The sequence below is a fragment of the Caretta caretta genome, chromosome 3 (genome assembly GCF_965140235.1).
Source record: "Caretta caretta isolate rCarCar2 chromosome 3, rCarCar1.hap1, whole genome shotgun sequence".
Lineage (NCBI taxonomy): Eukaryota > Metazoa > Chordata > Testudines > Cheloniidae > Caretta > Caretta caretta.
The window spans coordinates 50,543,827-50,563,874 of record NC_134208.1 but is presented as its reverse complement, the minus strand read 5'-3'; the positions used below and the strand labels follow the sequence as shown (position 1 = coordinate 50,563,874).

At 44.3% G+C, this 20,048-nt stretch overlaps 1 protein-coding gene across 9 annotated transcripts in view; it reads right to left on the bottom strand.

The window, feature by feature from the left end:
• Positions 1 to 20,048, bottom strand: part of LOC125634449 (isoaspartyl peptidase/L-asparaginase) — a 258,209-nt gene that overhangs the window by 229,067 nt on the left and 9,094 nt on the right. For all 9 annotated transcript variants that reach the window (XR_012667582.1, XR_012667583.1, XR_012667584.1 and 6 more), the window contains exon 2: positions 16,423 to 16,643. Coding sequence is in view for 5 of the 9 variants with exons in the window: in XM_075126503.1 (XP_074982604.1) it covers positions 16,423 to 16,615 (193 nt within the window). In the remaining 4 variants the exon portion in view is untranslated. The remainder of the gene's footprint in view (positions 1 to 16,422; positions 16,644 to 20,048) is intronic.

The following is a 20,048-nucleotide window of genomic DNA, read 5'->3' as shown; positions in this document are numbered from 1 at the left end:
GCAAGGATTGGGAGGATTTTGGGGGAAAGACGTGTCCAAACTCCATTTTTTCAGGAACCCAGATAAAGTTTGGTGGTGGCAGTGGAAATCCAAGGGCAAAGAGTAAAATAATTTTGTACCTTGGGGAAGTTTAACCTAAGCTGGTAAAAGTAAGCTTAGGAGGTTTTCATGCGGTCCCCACTTCTGTACCCAAGAGTTCAGAGTGGGGAAGGAAGCTTGACAGATGCCTAGACACAAATTAGTTGAAATAGTGATTTAGGAAGTGGTTAATCTAATACAGTACAATATCTGCATGTTAAAAGAAGAAAAGATCAGGCCCTTCTTTGCAAACGGTCTGCATACAGTACATTCCCAACTTAAACAAAAATGGGATCCTTTATTCAATTGAGCTGTATAACATCTACTGTCAGAACAGCTAGGGGCTTATCTCCACTATCAGCTCTGCTGTAGTGCTACTTTTTTATTAGGCTATTATAGACCATAGTGGAGAGGTTTACAATTGGTTTCACTTATGGTTTACAGGCTGTCTGCCTGTTTGTGTGTAAATTGAACATTTCAGAGGTATCTGACCTGCTTCTGTTCATTGCAGCTTTTAAATACTTTTCAATGTGTCATGTGTCTGAGCATAAGGCAGTAATGTAGGTCTTATTAGGGGGGTTGAAATGCTATATTGGGGACCAAATTTTCCAGTTGGTGTGTATGTAAGGGGACTGTTGCCCCCTTACTAACATTCAGTGGGGGTGTCTTAGTTGCTAGCTCCCAGTACTAAAAAGGGGGAAGGGTCAATGGGGAATCAGGACCCTGAGACTGATCATCCCTAGGAACAATGGGGAGAGGCCAATGCTCCAAGTCAGCCTGAATGACGGGGCGGGCAGGCTAATCAGGGAGTCAGGAGGCCAGGGAGGTGCCATCCTCCGTGTGAGCTGGAATTACATAGGTCAGACAGAGTGGGGCCGAGCTAAGGAGAAAGCAGGTGCCCAAGCTAAGCTGGGGAGCAGAGCTGGGCCAGATCCAGAGAGCCCAGAGAGAGCAGACCCTGTCCTGGGAGCAGAGCTGCAGACCCAAAGCCAGAGGCACAACCCAGAGAGAGCAGACCTTTCCTGGGAGCAGAGCTGCAGCAACCAGAGCCAGAGGGGCGAGAAAAGCAGCCCAGGAAGCAGGTCAGTGCTGGAGCAGAGTCACAGAAGCAGCCTGCAGAGCAGACCTGTCCTGGGAGCAGAGCTGTAGAAACCAGAGGCAGAGGGGTTAAAGAAGCAGCCCAAGGAGCTGCAGGCAGAGCAACAGCAGCAGTGCAGAGACAGTGGTGGAGCTAGGGCTGGAGCAGTCCGGAGCTGGGTGTCGTGAGCAGCTGGGGAGAGCGAGGGGGACCCTGGGAAGCAGGCCCAGCACAGGGAGACACCTCAGCCAAGAGGCTCTGCAGGCCAGGCTTGGATCATAACCCTGACAGGGCATGGGCAACACTGGGAAGAAGGGTCCTACCACTTAGAGCCTGAGAGCATGTGGCCACCACCAGAGCAAGTGTCCAACCCACAGCATCCCTGCAGCACAGCCAGGGCCTGAGAAGAAGGCCTGGGACTTACAAGGAACAGACTGTGAACTGCCCTGACATTCCAGAGACGCTGTTTGTGATGTTGCCTGCCACAGAGCGGGTTGATGTGATTCCTTTAACCTTTCCCATTTTTCCTTATTCTTTTTAAAATTAATTGTTGATTGAATAACTTGCATTTGCTTTAACTTGTATGTAATGGTCAGTGGGTCAGAGAAGTGCTCAGTGCAGAGAGAGTACACCGGAGTAGGGACACCCTAGCCCCTGTCCTAGGTGACCACAGCAGGGTTGGGGGTCGAGCCCCCAGGAATCCTGGGCCCAGCCTTGTTGGGGTTACGAGAACTCTGCCAGGCAAGAGAGTGGAAGGGGAGTCCTCAAGGGCAGGGAGGCAACTGGGTAAAGGAAGTGGGAGCAAGGACTCAGATCCTTTTGCTAGCCCACTTCACCAGGGTAGTACAGAAGCCAGGAAAATTCCCCACGATAACAGGACTATTCCCCCGCTTACATGTATATAAATATATTTTACGTCTCTAGATTCTACCATTTGTAAAGGAGAGTAGGCAAAAAGTTGGGCACACGAGTGATTTATATGTACAAATGGAGGTCAGCCGAAAAAATTGTTCCTGGACCTGAATCAGTTACTAATTATCTTAATATTTCTAGTCCAACTTTTACTTTGAATCTCTGCTGCTTCCTGCTGCACAGAGCTATCCAAGGAAAGAAATGTGAACTACATAATTTACTTTTGAATAGAATAACTATGGATATGTCTACACTTCACGCCGAGGGTGCAATTCCTATCTTTAGGAGACACACCTGCACCAGTTCTGGTCAAGCTAGTGCACTAAAAATAGAGTAAAAAGAAAAGGAGTACTTGTGGCACCTTAGAGACTAACCAATTTATTTGAGCATGAGCTTTCGTGAGCTACAGCTCACTTCATAGCTCACGAAAGCTCATGCTCAAATAAATTGGTTAGTCTCTAAGGTGCCACAAGTACTCCTTTTCTTTTTGCGAATACAGACTAACACGGCTGTTACTCTGAAACCTAAAAATAGAGTGTAGCTACAGCACTGTGACCAGCAAGAGGGTTAGCTGACCCGACTACGTGCCTGGTCTGTTGGATGCCTACATACTCGGGATGGCTAGCCCCTCCCACCATGTGCATTGCCACAGTTACCCTCTAGTGTTAGCGCCTTAACACAATTAGAACTAGCATGGGTATGTCTCATCAAACTGGGAGTACACTTCCCAGCTGGAAGTAGACTTACTCTCAGACTCTCTTCGTACCACAAACTGTTGCTTCATATCTGTTTTCTTCTTGGTTCTTTTTACTAAACTTCTCCTACAAACCGCTAGATTTAAAGCTATAAAACAGTTTGTTAGAACCCCTTCTTTTTATTCAAACTTGCTGAAATTTTTAATTTTCAAGCCAAAATTTAATTTCTCTGCAGAAAGGGAACTTGATCTGGAAAGATTCAGCAAGTAAAATTCAGCCATTTTTGAATGATCTCAGAATGGAGGGAGGGGAAATCCTGTGACCTCTTCTGATCAGCCCTTGTCCCTGCTTTCATTGAAGTAAATGACAGTTTGCTATTCAACAGAGCTGGCCTGGGAGTAACGTGTATCTCAAAGGGTGGCTGAGATGTACATACATGCACAGCTAAATATTTGTACACTAAACTCCTTAAGTGCATTAGAATTTAACCTAGTATGCAAAGAACCTGAGAGCCACCTACAGTTTTGCATGAGGTCCAGTAGGAGCCCTGAACTATCTAACTGTATATTTACCTGCTCTTTTCCCTCCCATTCCCAATAACATCTACTTAACTTGTTTACACTATTATGGCTCTATGCAGTCTTCCCCACAGCCTCCTAGAGAGCTACAGCTGTGAAAATGGCTGCTGGGCTCAGAAAGTCATCTGGAAAGCTTTCTATTCTGGCAAACCTTCCTAACGCTCCCTGTAGGATTTTTGGCTGCTGTACCCTCTCTCCACATAGCGGTCCTTTTTTAATACCTTCAAAACCCCAGTGATATATTTGGGCAATGAGTTTCACAGGTTAATTAGGTGGTGTGAAAAGGGTTATTTCTTTTTATCAATTTTGTTATCACCTTCTATAATTCTGTGACTTAGTACTTCAAATACTCTGTAGGCTGATGTGGCCTCCTGCAAATAAATCCTCATCCTCTAGGACTGGGTGAATACTGCAAACAATTTTAAATGAATTCAAACAAACTCACTCCAGCTGTGTCCAAACCTCTTTTGTAATCCATTTTACAGCTATTCCAGCAAATTGTTTTACTGTCAGGCATGTTCACTAAAATGGCTAGTTTTCAGTGACTACTGAGGAGTATTTATGGAAAGTGACTTTTTAATTCAAAATTGTGAGTATATATACAGGAAAGTTGGTTCCATACTCATTCACTTACAGAACAGACACATTTTATGTAATGTATGTTGTATTATTGGTTGGTACAGATTACTAAGCAAACTAAACTAAACAAACTGCATTTGAACAAGCTATAAAGAATTACTGCAGGAATAATTAAAAGCCACTATAGAAAGACACTCTCGGTCTGCTTTTGTAAGTAATTTTGTGGCTAAAATGAATGATTTCCCTTGAAATGTAATTCAGCTGACTTCATAGGTTTTGAATTAGGCACTAAAATGGCCTAATAACTATGGACACTTGTGACAGGAATTAGGAAAGATCACTTTGAGAAACCTGCATTTTCTGTATATTCTAAGGCATTGGCACATGCACAAATAGCCTCTATTTTGGTGTCATTTTGTTTAATGCCTTATTTGAGTTAACATTTCTCAGACAGTTGAGCTCTAATGTGCTACCTGGCATACTGGTTTTTACATTTCAAAGCATCTTCACTTAAGTCATCATGCCTCTCTCTGGTTTCTCCAGACGAGGACATCATCAACATAAGTGATCATTCAGTTCCTCTAATGTGTCTGCTTCCTTCTTGTGGAATACTTTTTCTGGGACTATAGGTACCATAAGGAACAGTATCCAGGGCCTTATATAGAGGCATATATTGTGTCTAAAAGGTTGACGTTTCAGTTCCAACATTTTCTATTTATTTATTCCAGAGTTGGGAGTTGAAAGTACGCTGATTATCAAATTCCTTTTATAATTAAGTATATTCTCAGAGATTCCTTTATTTTTCTACTGCCACCTTTGACTGCACCCAGCCAGGTGGTTCACTAGCTGACTTTACTTGCCTTTTAGTTTTTGAGCATTTAGGGTTTACATTTCCAAGCTTTTCTCCACCACCATAGTGTCTAGAAACATTCTTTTAAAAAGAATTAAAGCTGAGGTTTTCACACACTAACATGACTCCAAGATCAGGGTCTTTAAGAAGAAAAATTAAATATTACTAACTATTGTTCTTTTGTCACAAGTCTCACAATATACAGGAAGATATGTGGAGAAATAGAAATACAGGGAGGATAATGGCAAGAAAGGAAAGAAACATGGAATGAATAATAGGGAAAGATGTGATCCCAGAAATTAAAATGCTAGGTGATAGACCAAGAGCTCTCTTCAAAAAAGAATGTGTGTGTCACATTTTTTCCATTCCTGAATTTCATTTGATGAATCATCACTGGCTCTGATGTTAATCTGCCTTTCCTCCCTGAAACTGAACTAACTTTAAAAGACCTCAAAATTTGGGCACTCTCTCTAATTAAGTCCCTAATCAGCTCCAAAAAAGGCCTGTCCTAATATTTGTTTGAAAGAGAGAACACAAGGGGGAAAATAAAGAAGATAAAGAAGGAGTACAAGCGAAACTGAGGTGTGGAGATGGAAGACTGGGGAGTGGAAGGAAAAATGTAGCTACAAGTTACACACAAGCAATCTGGATCTTTATGATTATGGCCTTGGCTACACTTGCAAGTTAGAGCGCATTAAATCAGCCCCGGGCACCCTAACTCCTGAGGTGTCCATACTGGCAAGGCAGGTAGAGTGCCTGGACTCTGCAGCTGGAGCATTCCTGGTAATCCACCTCTACGAGAAGCATAAAGCTTGCTGCGCCCTGGCTGAAACGCCCGGGTGTCAGTGTGGACAACATGTTGCTTTACTGTGCTGTGAATGGCCTCTAGAAATGTTCCATAATTGGGGGGAGGGGTAGCTCAGTGGTTGGAGCATTGGCCTGCTAAACCCAGGGTTGTGAGTTCAATCCTTGAGGGGGCCATTTAGGGATCTGGGGCAAAAATTGGGGACTGGTCCTGCTTTGAGCAGGGGTTTGGACTAGATGACCTCCTGAGGTTCCTTCCAACCCTGATATTTTATGATTCTATGAATCCCTTGAAGTCAAGTGACCACTCTTGTCATTGTTTTGAACTCAGCTGCAGTTATCCTGATACCCCTTTTCAAATCTCCGTTTCTGATAGCCGACATGCTTATTTGCTCCGGGACAAAGCAAACCATTACTGTGAAATGCTTCTGCTGCAGAGGCAGGCGTGTGTGTGTGTGTGTGTGAGAAAGAGAGAGAGAGACGTGGGGGTGGGGGCTGATGTTGTGGTTTCTCCCTTCCCTCTGCCACAACTGAACTTACAAGACTGCATGCTGACACACTCTCTGTGCCCCAAAACACAGTCTCTCCCCCCAAATACACACAACGCACGCCCTTTCACACTCCATCCACCCCATCCCTCCCCCGCCCCAATTTGAAAAGCACGCTGTAGCCACTTGCACACTGGGATACCTACCACAATGCACTGCGTTGCAAGAGCTGCTAATGTGGCCACGTCATTGCTCTTGCAGCTGACAGTGTGAACACACTGCAGCATTTTCCCTGCTGCGATCTCCAAAGGCTGGTTTAACTCCTGGTGCTCTACATCTGCAAGTGTAGCCATGCCCTAAGGCCCATGGCGAGAGGAGAGGAAAATGTATAGGAGTGAGAAGAAGGGGGAAAACAAAGAATGGAGGGAAAGCAAAATGGGTGGGAGTTGGAAATGATAAATGTGACCTCGGGGGAACACCCTACACCCCCATGTTCATCCTTATAATATGACTGTGTGGTATCTAACGCAAAGTTTGTCATGTTGGGTGACTTCGGAAGGCTCATGATGTACTGAGCATTGTTATAACCTATAATGTTATAGGTTGTAATTTCACGTATATAGTTATGAGGCTGAAAATGTGTCCTCATGGCTTAAATCAAGCCCAGGCAAGAACTCTCCAAGAGCAGAGGGGCAGTTCACACCTCATCAGGGCTTGCTGAGGACAAACCCAGCCCAGCTTCACAAGAACAAAGGACACTGGCCTAGGCAGCAACAAAGGACTCTCGAGTGAGTCACTCCACTTCCTTTGGTCAGTTTGGGACTGTGGTGAGGTAATGCTCACCTGACTCTGAAGGGGGTGGGAGGGGGGCAAAGCCAAGAAGGAAGAAAGAACATGATAAAAGGGAGAGATGTTTGCCATGCTCTTCCTCTCTCTACCACCTCCATCTACAAACATCACCACCAAGCGACTAAAACGCTGATCAAAAGGGAGTGCCTGGCTGAAGAGCAACTAGCCAGCCTGTGGTGAGAAGCATCTAAGTTTGTACAGGCCCTGAAAGTGTTAAGATCAGCTTAGAATGTGTTTTGCTTTTATTTCATTTGACCAAATCTGACTTATGCTTTGACTTATAATCATTTAAAATCTTTCTTTATTCTACCTGAAGCCGTGAGTTTGTTTTGAAGCATGTCAGAGACTCCCCTTGGGATAACAAGCCTGGTACACATCAATTTCTTTGTTAAATTGATAAACTCATATAAGCTTGTAGCGTCCAGTGGGCATAACTGGACACTGCAAGATGGAGGTTCCTAGGGTTGTGTCTGCGACTGGAGATATTGGCTAGTATCATTTGGTTGCACAATCCAAGGAGCAGCTTACATGCCAGAGGCTGTGCATGAACAGCCCAAGAGTGGGGGTTCTCACAGCAGAGCAGGGTAAGGCTGGCTCCCAGAGTCAAGGATTGGAATGAGCTAGCAGATCACCAGTCCGGATAACACCAGGGGAATGTCACAAAAAAAAATCACATAAGGATTAGGGAAAGAAAGATTGGTGAACAGTGGAATGGGGTTTCATTATTATTATTACTAATGGTTGTGCATTTCATTTTGTTAGCATCTTGTTGCTTATCTCCTAGTGGAACTTAATTGGTTCAACTTTGGAAAGTGATGGTGGGTCAAATTTTACCCTCAGTTGCATCTATGCCCATCTACTTCTCAGAAAGAAATATTTCTTCAGTGTTTCTCTCCTACTGCCAATCAGAAGTAAAAATAAAAATAACTCTAGCTAATCAATTGGGTTGAAAAATGAGAGATGAAAAATAGGGTACAGAGTGTCTGATGGGGAATTGCCTGCCAGAGGGCAACTTTAAACTTCCTTGTGTTAAGTCAAATTCTATCCTCTCCTTACTATACCTTCCGGCAAGTAGAAAAGAAGGGGAATATTTTTATCCCTGTTATTTGTAGTACAGCAGAATTCAGCTATTAGAGACACCACAGTGACAACTGAATAATTTCACTTTAACTATGTCACAAAACAGAACGGGCTTTTTCACATTACAGAACAGTAAAGGAAAAAAATCAAATGAAAATAAATATCAAACTTCATAAACTCTTTGTTCCAACTTATATTAAACGCAAAGAGAAACAGTTGACATTTTACATGAGGTAGTCAGGAAAGAATGTTCTTTAGTGCTCTTGTGAGTGTGTAAGATTTTGGATGCTGAGCTTAAAAAAATCAAGCTTAAAAAATGGAGGCACCCAAAATTAGTTCCTGATCCTGCAAACACTTACATATGTGCTTATATTTACTACTGTGAGTAACTCAATTGCTGTCAATGCAACAATTCACAATAGTAAAGTTAAGCATGTTCATTTGAGTTTACAGGACTGGGACCTGGTGGATACTTATGAACATTTAGAATACATCCTTGGCTTTATTGCAAAGTTAACTCAAGATATAACTTGAGTGTTACCCCAACCTGACTCCCATCCACACAGAAAAATCTCTAGCTCAAGCGGTGGTGCTTTAAACTTGAGCTGGGGCCGCTGAAGATCAAGTGCTGCTGACACTTGAGCTATTATTTGCTGTACGGACACATCCCCCCACAACTTTCCAAAATTACCCCTGGGGCCTCTGTTGGGTCTACCTACTTATCCCTAGTTCTATAAAGTCAACTCCAGGCAGTATAAAAACCCTGCTTTGGTATTTGGACCCTACCTTAGTACACAACTTTCTATAACTGTAACATCTGTATAGTACTCCTGTTGCACTTATTCAAATCATATGACATCCAGAAAAGCTGTCAAGGTTCCTCCCCCACTCTGAACTCTAGGGTACAGATGTGGGGACCTGCATGAAAAACCTCCTAAGCTTCTCTTTACCAGCTTAGGTCAAAACTTCCCCAAGGTACAAAATATTACACCCGTTATCCTTGGAATGGCCGCTACCACCACCAAACTAATACTGGTTACTGGGGAAGAGCTGTTTGGACGCGTCTTTCCCCCCCAAAATACTTCCCAAAACCTTGCACCCCACTTCCTGGACAAGGTTTGGTAAAAAGCCTCACCAATTTGCCTAGGTGACTACAGACCCAGACCCTTGGATCTTAAGAACAATGAACAATCCTCCCAACACTTGCACCCCCCCTTTCCTGGGAAATGTTGGATAAAAAGCCTCACCAATTTGCATAAGTGACCACAGACCCAAACCCTTGGATCTTAGAACAATGAAAAAGCATTCAGTTTCCTTACAAGAAGACTTTTAATAGAAGTAAAAAAAAAATCCCCCCTGTAAAATCAGGATGGTAGATATCTTACAGGGTAATTAGATTCAAAAACATAGAGAACCCCTCTAGGCAAAACCTTAAGTTACAAAAAAGATACACAGACAGAAATAGTTATTCTATTCAGCACAATTCTTTTCTCAGCCATTTAAAGAAATCATAATCTAACACATACCTAGTTAGATTACTTACTAAAAGTTCTGAGCCTCCATTCCTGTTCTGTCCCTGGCCAAGACGACTACAGACAGACACAGACCCTTTGTTCCTCTCCCTCCTCCCAGCTTTTGAAAGTATCTTGTCTCCTCATTGGTCATTTTGGTCAGGTGCCAGCGAGGTTACCTTTAGCTTCTTAACCCTTTACAGGTGAGAGGAGCTTTCCCCTGGCCAGGAGGGATTTCAAAGGGGTTTACCCTTCCCTTTATATTTATGACACGCCCCCCAAATCTCAGCTAGGGTGAAACACTGGCTGGGATTTCTTCCTGGAGCTCTAGGAAAACAGAGTTAATAAGACACATGCATCTCTAAATATACTACCAAGTACATAAAGACTAACAATATTTTCCACATCTCAAGGACGATTTTAACCAGTTGATTCTGGGAAACTTTCACGGGAGAGTGCATCAGCCACTTTGTTAGAAGCTCCTGAGATGTGTTGGACGTCGAAATCAAAATCTTGGAGAGCTAAACTCCACCGAAGAAGTTTTTTGTTAGTTTCCTTGACGGTGTGAAGCCACTTCAGTGCAACATGGTCGGTTTGCAGATGGAAACGCCGTCCCCAAACATATGGGCGTAGCTTTTCCAGAGCGTAGACAATGGCGTAACATTCTTTTTCAGTGACTGACCAGTTGCTTTCCCTCTCAGACAGTTTTTTGCTGAGAAACACTACAGGGTGGAATTCTTGATCAGGTCCTTTCTGCATTAAAACTGCTCCCACACCACGCTCAGATGCATCTGTGGTTACTAGGAACGGTTTGTCAAAGTCTGGGGCCCTTAGTACAGGGTCAGACATGAGTGTCGCTTTAAGCTTGTTAAAGGCCTTCTGACACTTTCCGGTCCACTGAACAGCATTTGGCTGTTTCTTTTTGGTTAGGTCTGTCAGTGGGGCAGCGATTTGGCTGTAGTGCGGTACAAATCGTCTGTAATAACCGGCCAAGCCTAAGAAGGATTGAACCTGTTTCTTTGACTTTGGGACAGGCCACTTTTGGATAGCATCCACTTTGGCCTGTAGGGGGCTGATAGTTCCTTGACCCACCTGGTGTCCAAGGTAAGTCACTCTGTTTAGGCCTATTTGACACTTCTTAGCCTTAACAGTTAGTCCTGCCTCCCTTATGCGCTCAAGGACTTTTTGTAGATGTTCCAGGTGGTCTGCCCAGGAATCCGAAAATATGGCCACATCGTCAAGGTAGGCGACTGCATATTCTCCTAATCCCGCTAGGAGACCATCTACAAGTCTTTGGAAAGTGGCGGGTGCATTTCGCAGCCCGAAAGGGAGTACATTAAATTCATACAGCCCGAGATGTGTGATGAAGGCTGACCTTTCCTTGGCAGATTCATCTAGCGGTACCTGCCAGTACCCCTTGGTTAAGTCCAAGGTAGAGATGAACTGGGCCCGTCCCAGTTTCTCTAACAGTTCATCTGTGCGTGGCATTGGATAGTTGTCTGGGCGAGTTACAGCATTTAGCTTACGGTAGTCCACGCAAAAACGTATTTCCCCATCTGGTTTGGGAACTAGAACCACTGGAGATGCCCATGCACTTTCAGAGGGGCGGATTACACCCATCTGTAACATATCCTGGATCTCCCGTTCTATAGCAGTTTTAGCTTGAGGAGACACCCGGTAAGGTTGAACCCTAATTGGGTGAGCATTACCTGTGTCAATGGAGTGGTATGCCCGTTCAGTCAGTCCTGGGGTGGCTGAGAACGTTGGCGCGTAGCTAGTGCACAGCTCCTGGATCTGCTGTCGCTGCATACGCCCAAGGGTCATGGAGAGGTTCACCTCTTCCACACCACCACCACATTTCCCTTCATAGTAGACACCTTTGGGCCACTCAGCGTCGTCTCCTCCCTGGGCTGTAAACTGACAAACCTTTAATTCTCTGGAATAAAAGGGCTTTAGAGAATTAATATGGTACACCTTAGGCTTCCGGTTGGAGGTGGGGAATGCTATGAGATAATTAACAGCTCCCAGGCGCTCCTGGACCATGAATGGCCCTTCCCACGATGCTTCCATTTTATGGGCCTGGAGCGCCTTTAAGACCATGACCTGGTCTCCTACTTTGAAGGAACGCTCTCTGGCATGTTTATCATACCAGGCTTAAAGTCAACTCCAGGCAGTATAAAAAACCTGCTTTGGTATTTGGACCCTACCTTAGTACACAACTTTCTATAACTGTAACATCTGTATAGTACTCCTGTTGCACTTATTCAAATCATATGACATCCAGAAAAGCAAATCAGCATGCTTCTACTTGGACTGAGGCAGACATCAAAGTTATTGAGAACATGTAGTGTGAGGCCAGAAAGACATATGTATTTGAGTGCAAGACTAATAACTGAATCTCCAGTAAGTCAGACGAAGAGATCCACCAAACTGGACCTTCACGCCAGCAGAAGTTAAAATTCCTGAAGAATCCGTACTGCCAGGCAAAGAACCACAACACCCAGCCCTGAACTCCCCTTTTCTATCAGGAGCTGCACTGGGTGCTCAGCAGTGCCCAAAGCAGGGAGACCATGTACCCTGGGCACTTGACGTGTCCAGGATGCAAGGGGTAGAGGCAACCAAGTACTGAGGATTCAGAGGAGGAGCTGAAACTAGGGCTGTCCACAGCAATCTTGACTAAGGCAGAGCAGACACTCACCATTTTGTGATACAGCCAGCCCAATCCCTTTGGGGAGGAGATGGAGGAACAGACCAGAAGGACAACCATTGCCTCAGATGAGTAAGAGAATAACTCAACATTGTTGATATGGTCAGAGAGATAGACAACAAAAAAGGCCACCACCGCCTGTTACAGTCGTGCAGGGTACTGTATGCGGGAGGGTAGGGTATTTATGCAATACAAGACAAGCAAGGCCAGCAAACACAGAGACAAGCATAGTTACACCGGGCATACATAGCAGCGTGCTTTTTCTCAAACTGGCATTAGCATTTTTAAGGGCAGCCCAAACTTCAGAAAATAACACTGGCTTAGGGAATAGGTCTGTTTCCTGGCTTGTGGAATATCAAGTTCCAGAGCACTTGCAAAGTCTGTCAGAAATACGGGTCCAACATCCAGCTGCCCCTGCTGGACCACTAAGGGGAAATACAGGTGCAGTTGCCCTGAACTGTGACACCATGCAAGAGGTATGTCGAGCAGTGGTAGCAAGGCTGAAACTGAAGAGGCAACAATCAAACATGAGCATGTGTACTGAGAGGAAAGAGAGGGGAGGGAAAAGAATGAGCACTCTCAGCCTTCCGGCCTCCTAGCTGTTGCCTTTCTTGGGTGGAGATCTGAATCTCTCTCCCTGGTGACCAGTGTATTTCAAGGCTGAAGAGTTCCCTGCCCTCACTGTATTATTCCCAGAAAAAGACAGTCTGCCTAAGCAGGCCTATTTTGCTTCTCCCCTCAGAGATGGTACACAATGTAATGTTATGTTACCACCTGGTTCCTTCTGAGCAAGCATATTTTACTCCAAAGACATATTAAAAATAATAAAAGAACCTACTTGCATCCTAATAAGTTTACCAGAGATCACTCACCTTGCATCCTCCATCTCCACAAGGGCTCTGATCCATGTCAGTTCTTCCAATGGAATCTATGGTGGTTTTAAGCTACTGGATAATGAACTAGGTCTAAATTGGTCTAAATGTTAGTCCACCCTTCATAATGATGCAGAAGTCCTTCTCATGTAGCAGGAACTCCAAACGGTCTATCAGGTTTCTTAGCAGAGAAATTTTTTCATCCTTCCACTTTTTGTAGCTCAGTCGTCCACTTGTCACAGGTTGAGTGGTCATTTAAGGGTAGCTGGGCTCAGACACATTTGTGTTGGATTAACTACTCTCTCCTACCGCAGCTCGTCCTGATCAGCTGGCTGATTTCTTTGAAAGGACTACGAAAACTCAGTTTGAGGGAGCAAGCTAGGTTCCTCTGGGAGACACCTGAAGTAGGGGCTGGAAGATTCTAGAGAAGCAGCCTGAGACTCAGGGAAACTGAACCAGAGAGACTGAAAGGCAACCCAGAATGGCTGGGACTATGAGGGGACTCCAGGGAAAGAGCATGGGAGGCAGTGTTCTGCCCCAGAGTGCAGGCACTTACAGGGAGTCCAGAGGTGGGCTGAAGAGGAGAATACTTTTGGGTTGTTTGGACTTCTGTTACCCTGAAAAGGGACTGAATTTTGAGAGTGACCCAGCTGGAGAGATGAGCTATATGAAGCTCTCGGGGAGAGAGAAAGAAAAATTGGGGGAGGAAGAAACTGAGGCAGGAAGCACATGCAACGCCACACTTGACCAGCTGGCAATACTATGCCTTGAGAAAGCCCTCCAGTCATTAATCTGCCCATCAGTCACCCCAGACAACAGAACAACTCAATGACACAGGGGGACGGTTTTCTCCCAGAGGCTTGGGAAAAAAAGTGTTCTCTCTTCCACGCAGGGATCTCAAGCAAGTTCACATCTTCCAGTGCCACCACAGGCTAACCCTATCACCAGTACCATTCTGCTGTTGCTTGACACACCCAAGCCCTCAAACTGCTTTTTTAAATTAAAAAGTTTAAATACAGATTTTCTCATTGCGAAGTTGGGGAGGATCCTGAGGACCAAGCAGCTTCAAGGCAGAGAAACGCAGAGATGGAGGAGAATGAATGCCCAGGAGAAAACCCTTGTCATTTTTCCCAGCCTGTGATGCAGAAAGTTAAAGAGGAAAAACTTTTATCCCCTCCAGACAGAAAAATATACTATTCTCAATGCAAGTGAGGCATTCACCTGGGAGGACAACACCAGGATCCAGAACCTTGGATGTAGAAGGAATAAATGTTGATGAAGATGCATGGGGATTTCATCAAGAGATCTGACCACCTCTTCAATCTGCAGAGAGGTGTTGGAATGGGATTGGAAGAATCAGGCTGTAGATGACAGCATGTTGGAGAGGATGGTTGTGCATTGCATCTCCCACTGCCATGCCGTAAGTGGCAGGACCACCTGCAACAGCAAGAAGAGCACCAGCTGTAGAGGGGCCTGTTTTAGCACGTGCTGGGACTTGTGGCCAGCAGGTTCCAGAACAACCAAAGTCTGACTGCAGCACCAGCAATTGTCCAAATCCTGTTCCCAGTTCAGGCCCAGTTCCAGCCTCCCCTCCATGCCATGATGTCCTGAAGTTGATGATCTCTAGGTGGGAGGTTACCCAGCCCATGAATGGAACTGCACATCATCATCTATACCCTAGCAAAAAAAAACATCCTTCCCATCAAGCTGAAGCAGTCCCTGGTACCTTGTGTTTTTAAGTGGCTGTCATTATTCACAGAGAGATTAATTAACTGGGACCCAGGCACAGGCACTGACTCCATGGGTGCTCTGGGGCTGGAGCACCCGCAGGAAAAAGTGGTGGGTGCTGAGCATCCACTGGCAGCCCCCCATCAGCACCTCCCCCTCCTCTCAGCACCTCCTGCCCACTGGTGGGCCCCACAGATAAGCACCTCCACCTCCCTCCCACCGCCAAGCTCATGCTGTGGATCAGCTGTTTTGCAGCATCAGGAGGCACTGAGGGGAGGAAAGAGGGCACAGTGTGCTCAGGGAAGGGGAAGGGGTGGGGCAGGGGTGCAAAGAATCAGGGTAGGGGTGGGGCCTTGGGGCAAAGGGGTGGAGTGGGATGGGACCAAAGCAAAATGGGTCAGGGGGAGGAGCACACCCCGGCTGATTAGAAACACGGCATCTATGGACCCAGGGACCTCTGGGTGCAAGCTCGCAGAGAGGTGCATAAGTGCACAAACTCTGGATCTTTCCACTGAGGAGGCAAGAAGACAGTTCGACTTGTCTCATGAACAGAAGATCCCAGTCAAGCCTGGCTGGCCGGATTTGGGGTGAGGTTTTGCTCTATATACCGGCAGTGAATTGGTGGTTAAGTTTAGGCTCTAGTATGCATGTTAAGTTTTTATTTTATATTTAGCCCTTTGTTTTCAATATTTCTGCTTGCTATAGTTTGAATCTCTGTTGTGCATTAAATAAACTTATACTTGCTTTCTCTATAAACAAAGTGACTCACACACTCCCAAACAGCAATCCCTTCCACACAACAGTCCACGTCTCCTCTCCGGGAGCATATGAGCCACTTGCACACACTAGTATGACCAGGGACAGCTGCCTGTGAGCTTGGTGCCAGCCCCAATGGGCAGGGCTGGGGACAGTACAACCATGTCAGAGGAGCCTTGGCTGGGTGCTGGCTCCTGTGAGCAGTGGCCTGACATGCTGCTGCTTTTGCCCCATGGTTCAGCCCTGCAGATATCCATTTTGTAACCACAAATATAAATTTTATATCCACGCAAGGCTCCACAGACAAGGCTCCCTCATGCTAAGGTCAGGTGGTAGCAAGGTGCCTCACAACCCTGCATACCCCTGGGAAGCATCACAGTAATGGCAGTTGTTTAAACATTTATTAACCTATAGGATTTTTTCTTGTTTTGTGGACTCATATTATTAGGAACTCTGATTTAACAGATTAAACCTTGAAATTGAATTGTAAAATATTGAGAGAAAACATCAAAAAGCCTCAAAGTTTTGTTCACTACCCTTGCTAAAAAGCAAGAGGATATCTGCTAAAATCCAACCTTAGCTATAAATCTCTCAACCACCCATACAACAGTAAATACTTTTTGAAAAAATAGCAATCACTGAACAGCACAAAGAAGAAACATATCATCCAGCACTGAATCAGCTCCATAGGAAATGTGTAAATAAAGATCTTTGGTGGGTAGATGTAACAACACTTAAGAAGCAGAATAAAAGATAAACACAAAATGGAGAGAACTCTTGAGGCAACATTGTGGATATATCAAAACTAAGATGATTTAAAGTATTTAAGAGTTTGTTTTTTTTTTAAATCACAATACCTGCATCAAACACAGTATCATCTTCTAAGGCCCGCACAGCAATTTCTACAGCCTTCATTGAACTTCCTCCCATTTCCAACACTGCAAAGCCACTCTTAACTGCATTTTTCACTCCCAGGATGCTTCTTTCAGCAAACTCATCTGGTATTGCCCAAGCTCCACCATGGACTACAAGAACAGGATTTGTGCCCATTTTAACCAGATTGGCAAAGATGATGTATCTGTTGAAACAAGCAGGTCCTTTTCATGTTAATGTTAATATTGCACATCAGAACAACATTCAGGAACATTAAGAAATTAATCTTTTAGGCCTCAAATCCTACTTTCTCTGTATGTGTTGGCACATGTGTAGAGTTCCAACCTGGTGGGTCTAGTTACAGGATCAGGCCCATAGTTTCTGAATAGTTCCTTGCATTATAAGTATCAAAGATTAATGTTTATCTCCCCATCCCCCCACTTCTTCTGTTTTTACACAATAAATAGATTTTACAGGAAGCTCTGAGTAAGCAAACCCTTTTATTTGTGTGTATCTCCTTAGAGGATTGAGGCTGACACAATTACAGAATTATTAACATATTAAACTATCTTTCAGAGATCAAACCTCAATTGACAGGCAAATTTGGAGCAAGAGTGCCTTTGAAATTCAAATAAAAAGTTTCACATCATTTTAATGTAAAAAAAGGGGTTTTTTTTCAAATTACATAGAAAAACAAAATCTGAGACACAAAATGTCATGTGAAATATGTCACCAGGTTTCAACAAATATAATTCTAATACAATTTTTTTAAAATGCTATGTTATTGGAAGCAATACCTCTAGGTAAGAATACCTAACACTTTCCATTTTAAGCTCCTATTCTCAGTGGAACTTTTCCATAATTTAACCTTTCAGACCTACAGTTTCCATCTTTGCTCTCTGCTTCATGTTGAATTCTTTTGGAAGCTTCAGTGAAGACAGTTCAGGTATTTCTAGTAAGAAGGTTAAAGGGAAATAAGTAGTTTTCCCAACATTAAGTAGTTTCCTAAACATTTATTTGAAGAGCTCTATTACCTCCAGGCTTTGGAATAGAAACATGAAATTTGGATGGGGGTATACCTGGGATCAAAGTGGTGCCATATGTTGTCCCCATGGAAATCCACACAGATTTGGTTGAGTTGTAAACCTCTAAAAATTACTGTTTCACATACACAGTCAAACTTAACTCTAACATTCCTAACTTTTGATGACTGGTCCTTGCAAGCCTAACATTCTTGTAACATAATTGTCTAGCAGCCAGGTGAGGAAGGAGTAGAGACTAGCTAGCACAGCTGCTGTCTGTTAAAACTACTAGACAATTGAAACATTCCCAACCACATAGCAACATTAAGTACACTAGAGAGACAGTTTGTTTTAGGAGCCTATATACCTTAGTGGGATCACATGGTTGGGCCTTCACATGTGAATTGGCTGAACCCTGGTTGAATGGTCTATCACAAGAACTGGAGTAATTGGCTCTGATGATTTATTACACTTGCTGGCACAGGGATGAGTCATCAGGCTTAGGCAGGCTCAGGGGTAATTCCATGATGACACATCAGAGTGTTTTAGAGCACTTAGAAGAGTCCAGTTTTAAATAGAGAGCTGGTCTTAACTCTAAACTGTAACAGAGCTGGCACTCCACTATAGTTTAAGCCAGGGGTCTCAAACACGTGGCACACAGGCCGTATGCAGCCCAGGGAGTTATTTCCTGCAGCCCACCATAGGCACCAACTGCACCAGCAGCCAAGCTCCCCTCCCGTCCCAAGCGCACCACGTCCCTGCTCCTCCGCCTACCTCCCAGCACTTCCCGCTGCCAAACAGCTGTTTGGCAGTGCTTTGGACTATCCGGGGAGGAGCGGGATGCGGCGTGCTCGGGGAGGAGGCAGAGAAGAGGCGGGGCTGGTGCGGGGATTTGGGGAAGGGGTTGGAATAGGGGCAGGGAGGGGGTGAAGTTGGGATGGAACGAGGCGGGGCAGAGGCAGGGCCTCATGGAAGGGGTGGAATTGGGGGCAGGGCCTGGGGCAGAGGGCGGGGGCTTTAACCAAACTAATTCTAAAAGTAAATGCATTTGTATCATTTGAGTGAGGTGCATTACTGAGTGTTTATATTTTATTAAAACCCCTCTTCACATTACAGATTTTAAAAAGTTAATACGTTGACTTTTAATAGCATACTATATTACTCTTCACTTTTTTCATTTTTGACTATACTTTTGTATCATTGTATGAAAAGGTTTCAGTGATGTGGCCCTCGGGCCATTGTACTAGTCCTCATGTGGCCCTCATGGTGAGTTGAGTCTGAGATCCCTGATTTAAGCATTTATACTGATTTCATCATCATAACATTGGCATGTTTTCATAGACTATAATGAAGCTCAGTGATAATGGCAAATACTGCTGCTTAATTAGATGTGTTACCTAGCAGCTCTGTGTTCTTGGGGAACCAAGACACAGTACCCAGCCTGTCTGACTCCTGAAAGACCTTTCCCACTCCCCAGCCTCTGCTTGAACCAAATCTGCATCAGAAAAAAGACTGACAAAAAGCAATGAAAAGGCAGTGGGAGACACACATAAAGCCCTAGGATAAGGATGACAGGATTAAGGAAACTCCCCTAGCCTCATTTGCATCAAAGATGGGACAAGGAGGCATCTCCATTAGCATATAGAATCGAGAACAGAGATTCCAAGGAAAGAACCGCATGGAATTCTGGGATCAGAAAAGCAGGGAATCACTGCATGATGGGGATCTCTGGTCCACATGTTAATGAACCCACGCCTGCACACACCCAGCTCAGTTGTTATCAGACCAATTCTAGTAATAAATCCTTTATTGGTATCCAAAATAGTGAAGCTCCCTAATTGCATTGTGAGCTCCCTTCAAGGAACATGGCCCAAAGCAAGGAATGATCAGATCCCATGGACTAGCCTGAACAAAACAACTTTGGTATACTCCCTTGTTTACACATAAACAAATCTAGTGTTCTCCCTTGAACCATTGTTGTTTCTCTACAAAAACTCCTATCCATACACAAGTAAGTGTTCTGATGCCTGGATCCAAAATCTGCATCAGTTTCATTGGGACTTCATCTTCTCCTGACTGATCGTGCTGGGGTTCTGCCCGACTCCAGCACTCCGGACCCTCAGCTCCATCACCACCTGGGACCCCTGATCAATTCAAGCTTCATGGAGCGGTGAGAACCCTGCTCTCTCTCTCTCTAGGTATAGCTTTCCTACCCTGACTTGTGTGATCAGTATCCTGCTGCTTACCTTTCTTCCCTGTGTCAGGATTATATGGTTACAATCACTTAATTATATTTATTTCCAAACAATTTATGGCAAATGCTTTACAACAGTGAACCTCTTTTTTCTATGCAGTACCTTTGATATGAGAGCCAGACAAAGTGAGTCAAAACTTTCTCCAAGAAAAATTTAGTTTTAATGTATTTTTTAAAAGGATCTTAAATGGATCTTAAATTTAAATCTTAATTTTTAAAAGGATCTAAAAACTATTATTACATTTGTAATTTTGTTACTAATCTGCAATCCAACTACTTGCCAATTCAAGTAGTTGAATATTTTCTTTGGTCTTTACAAGTGTTACATAATAAT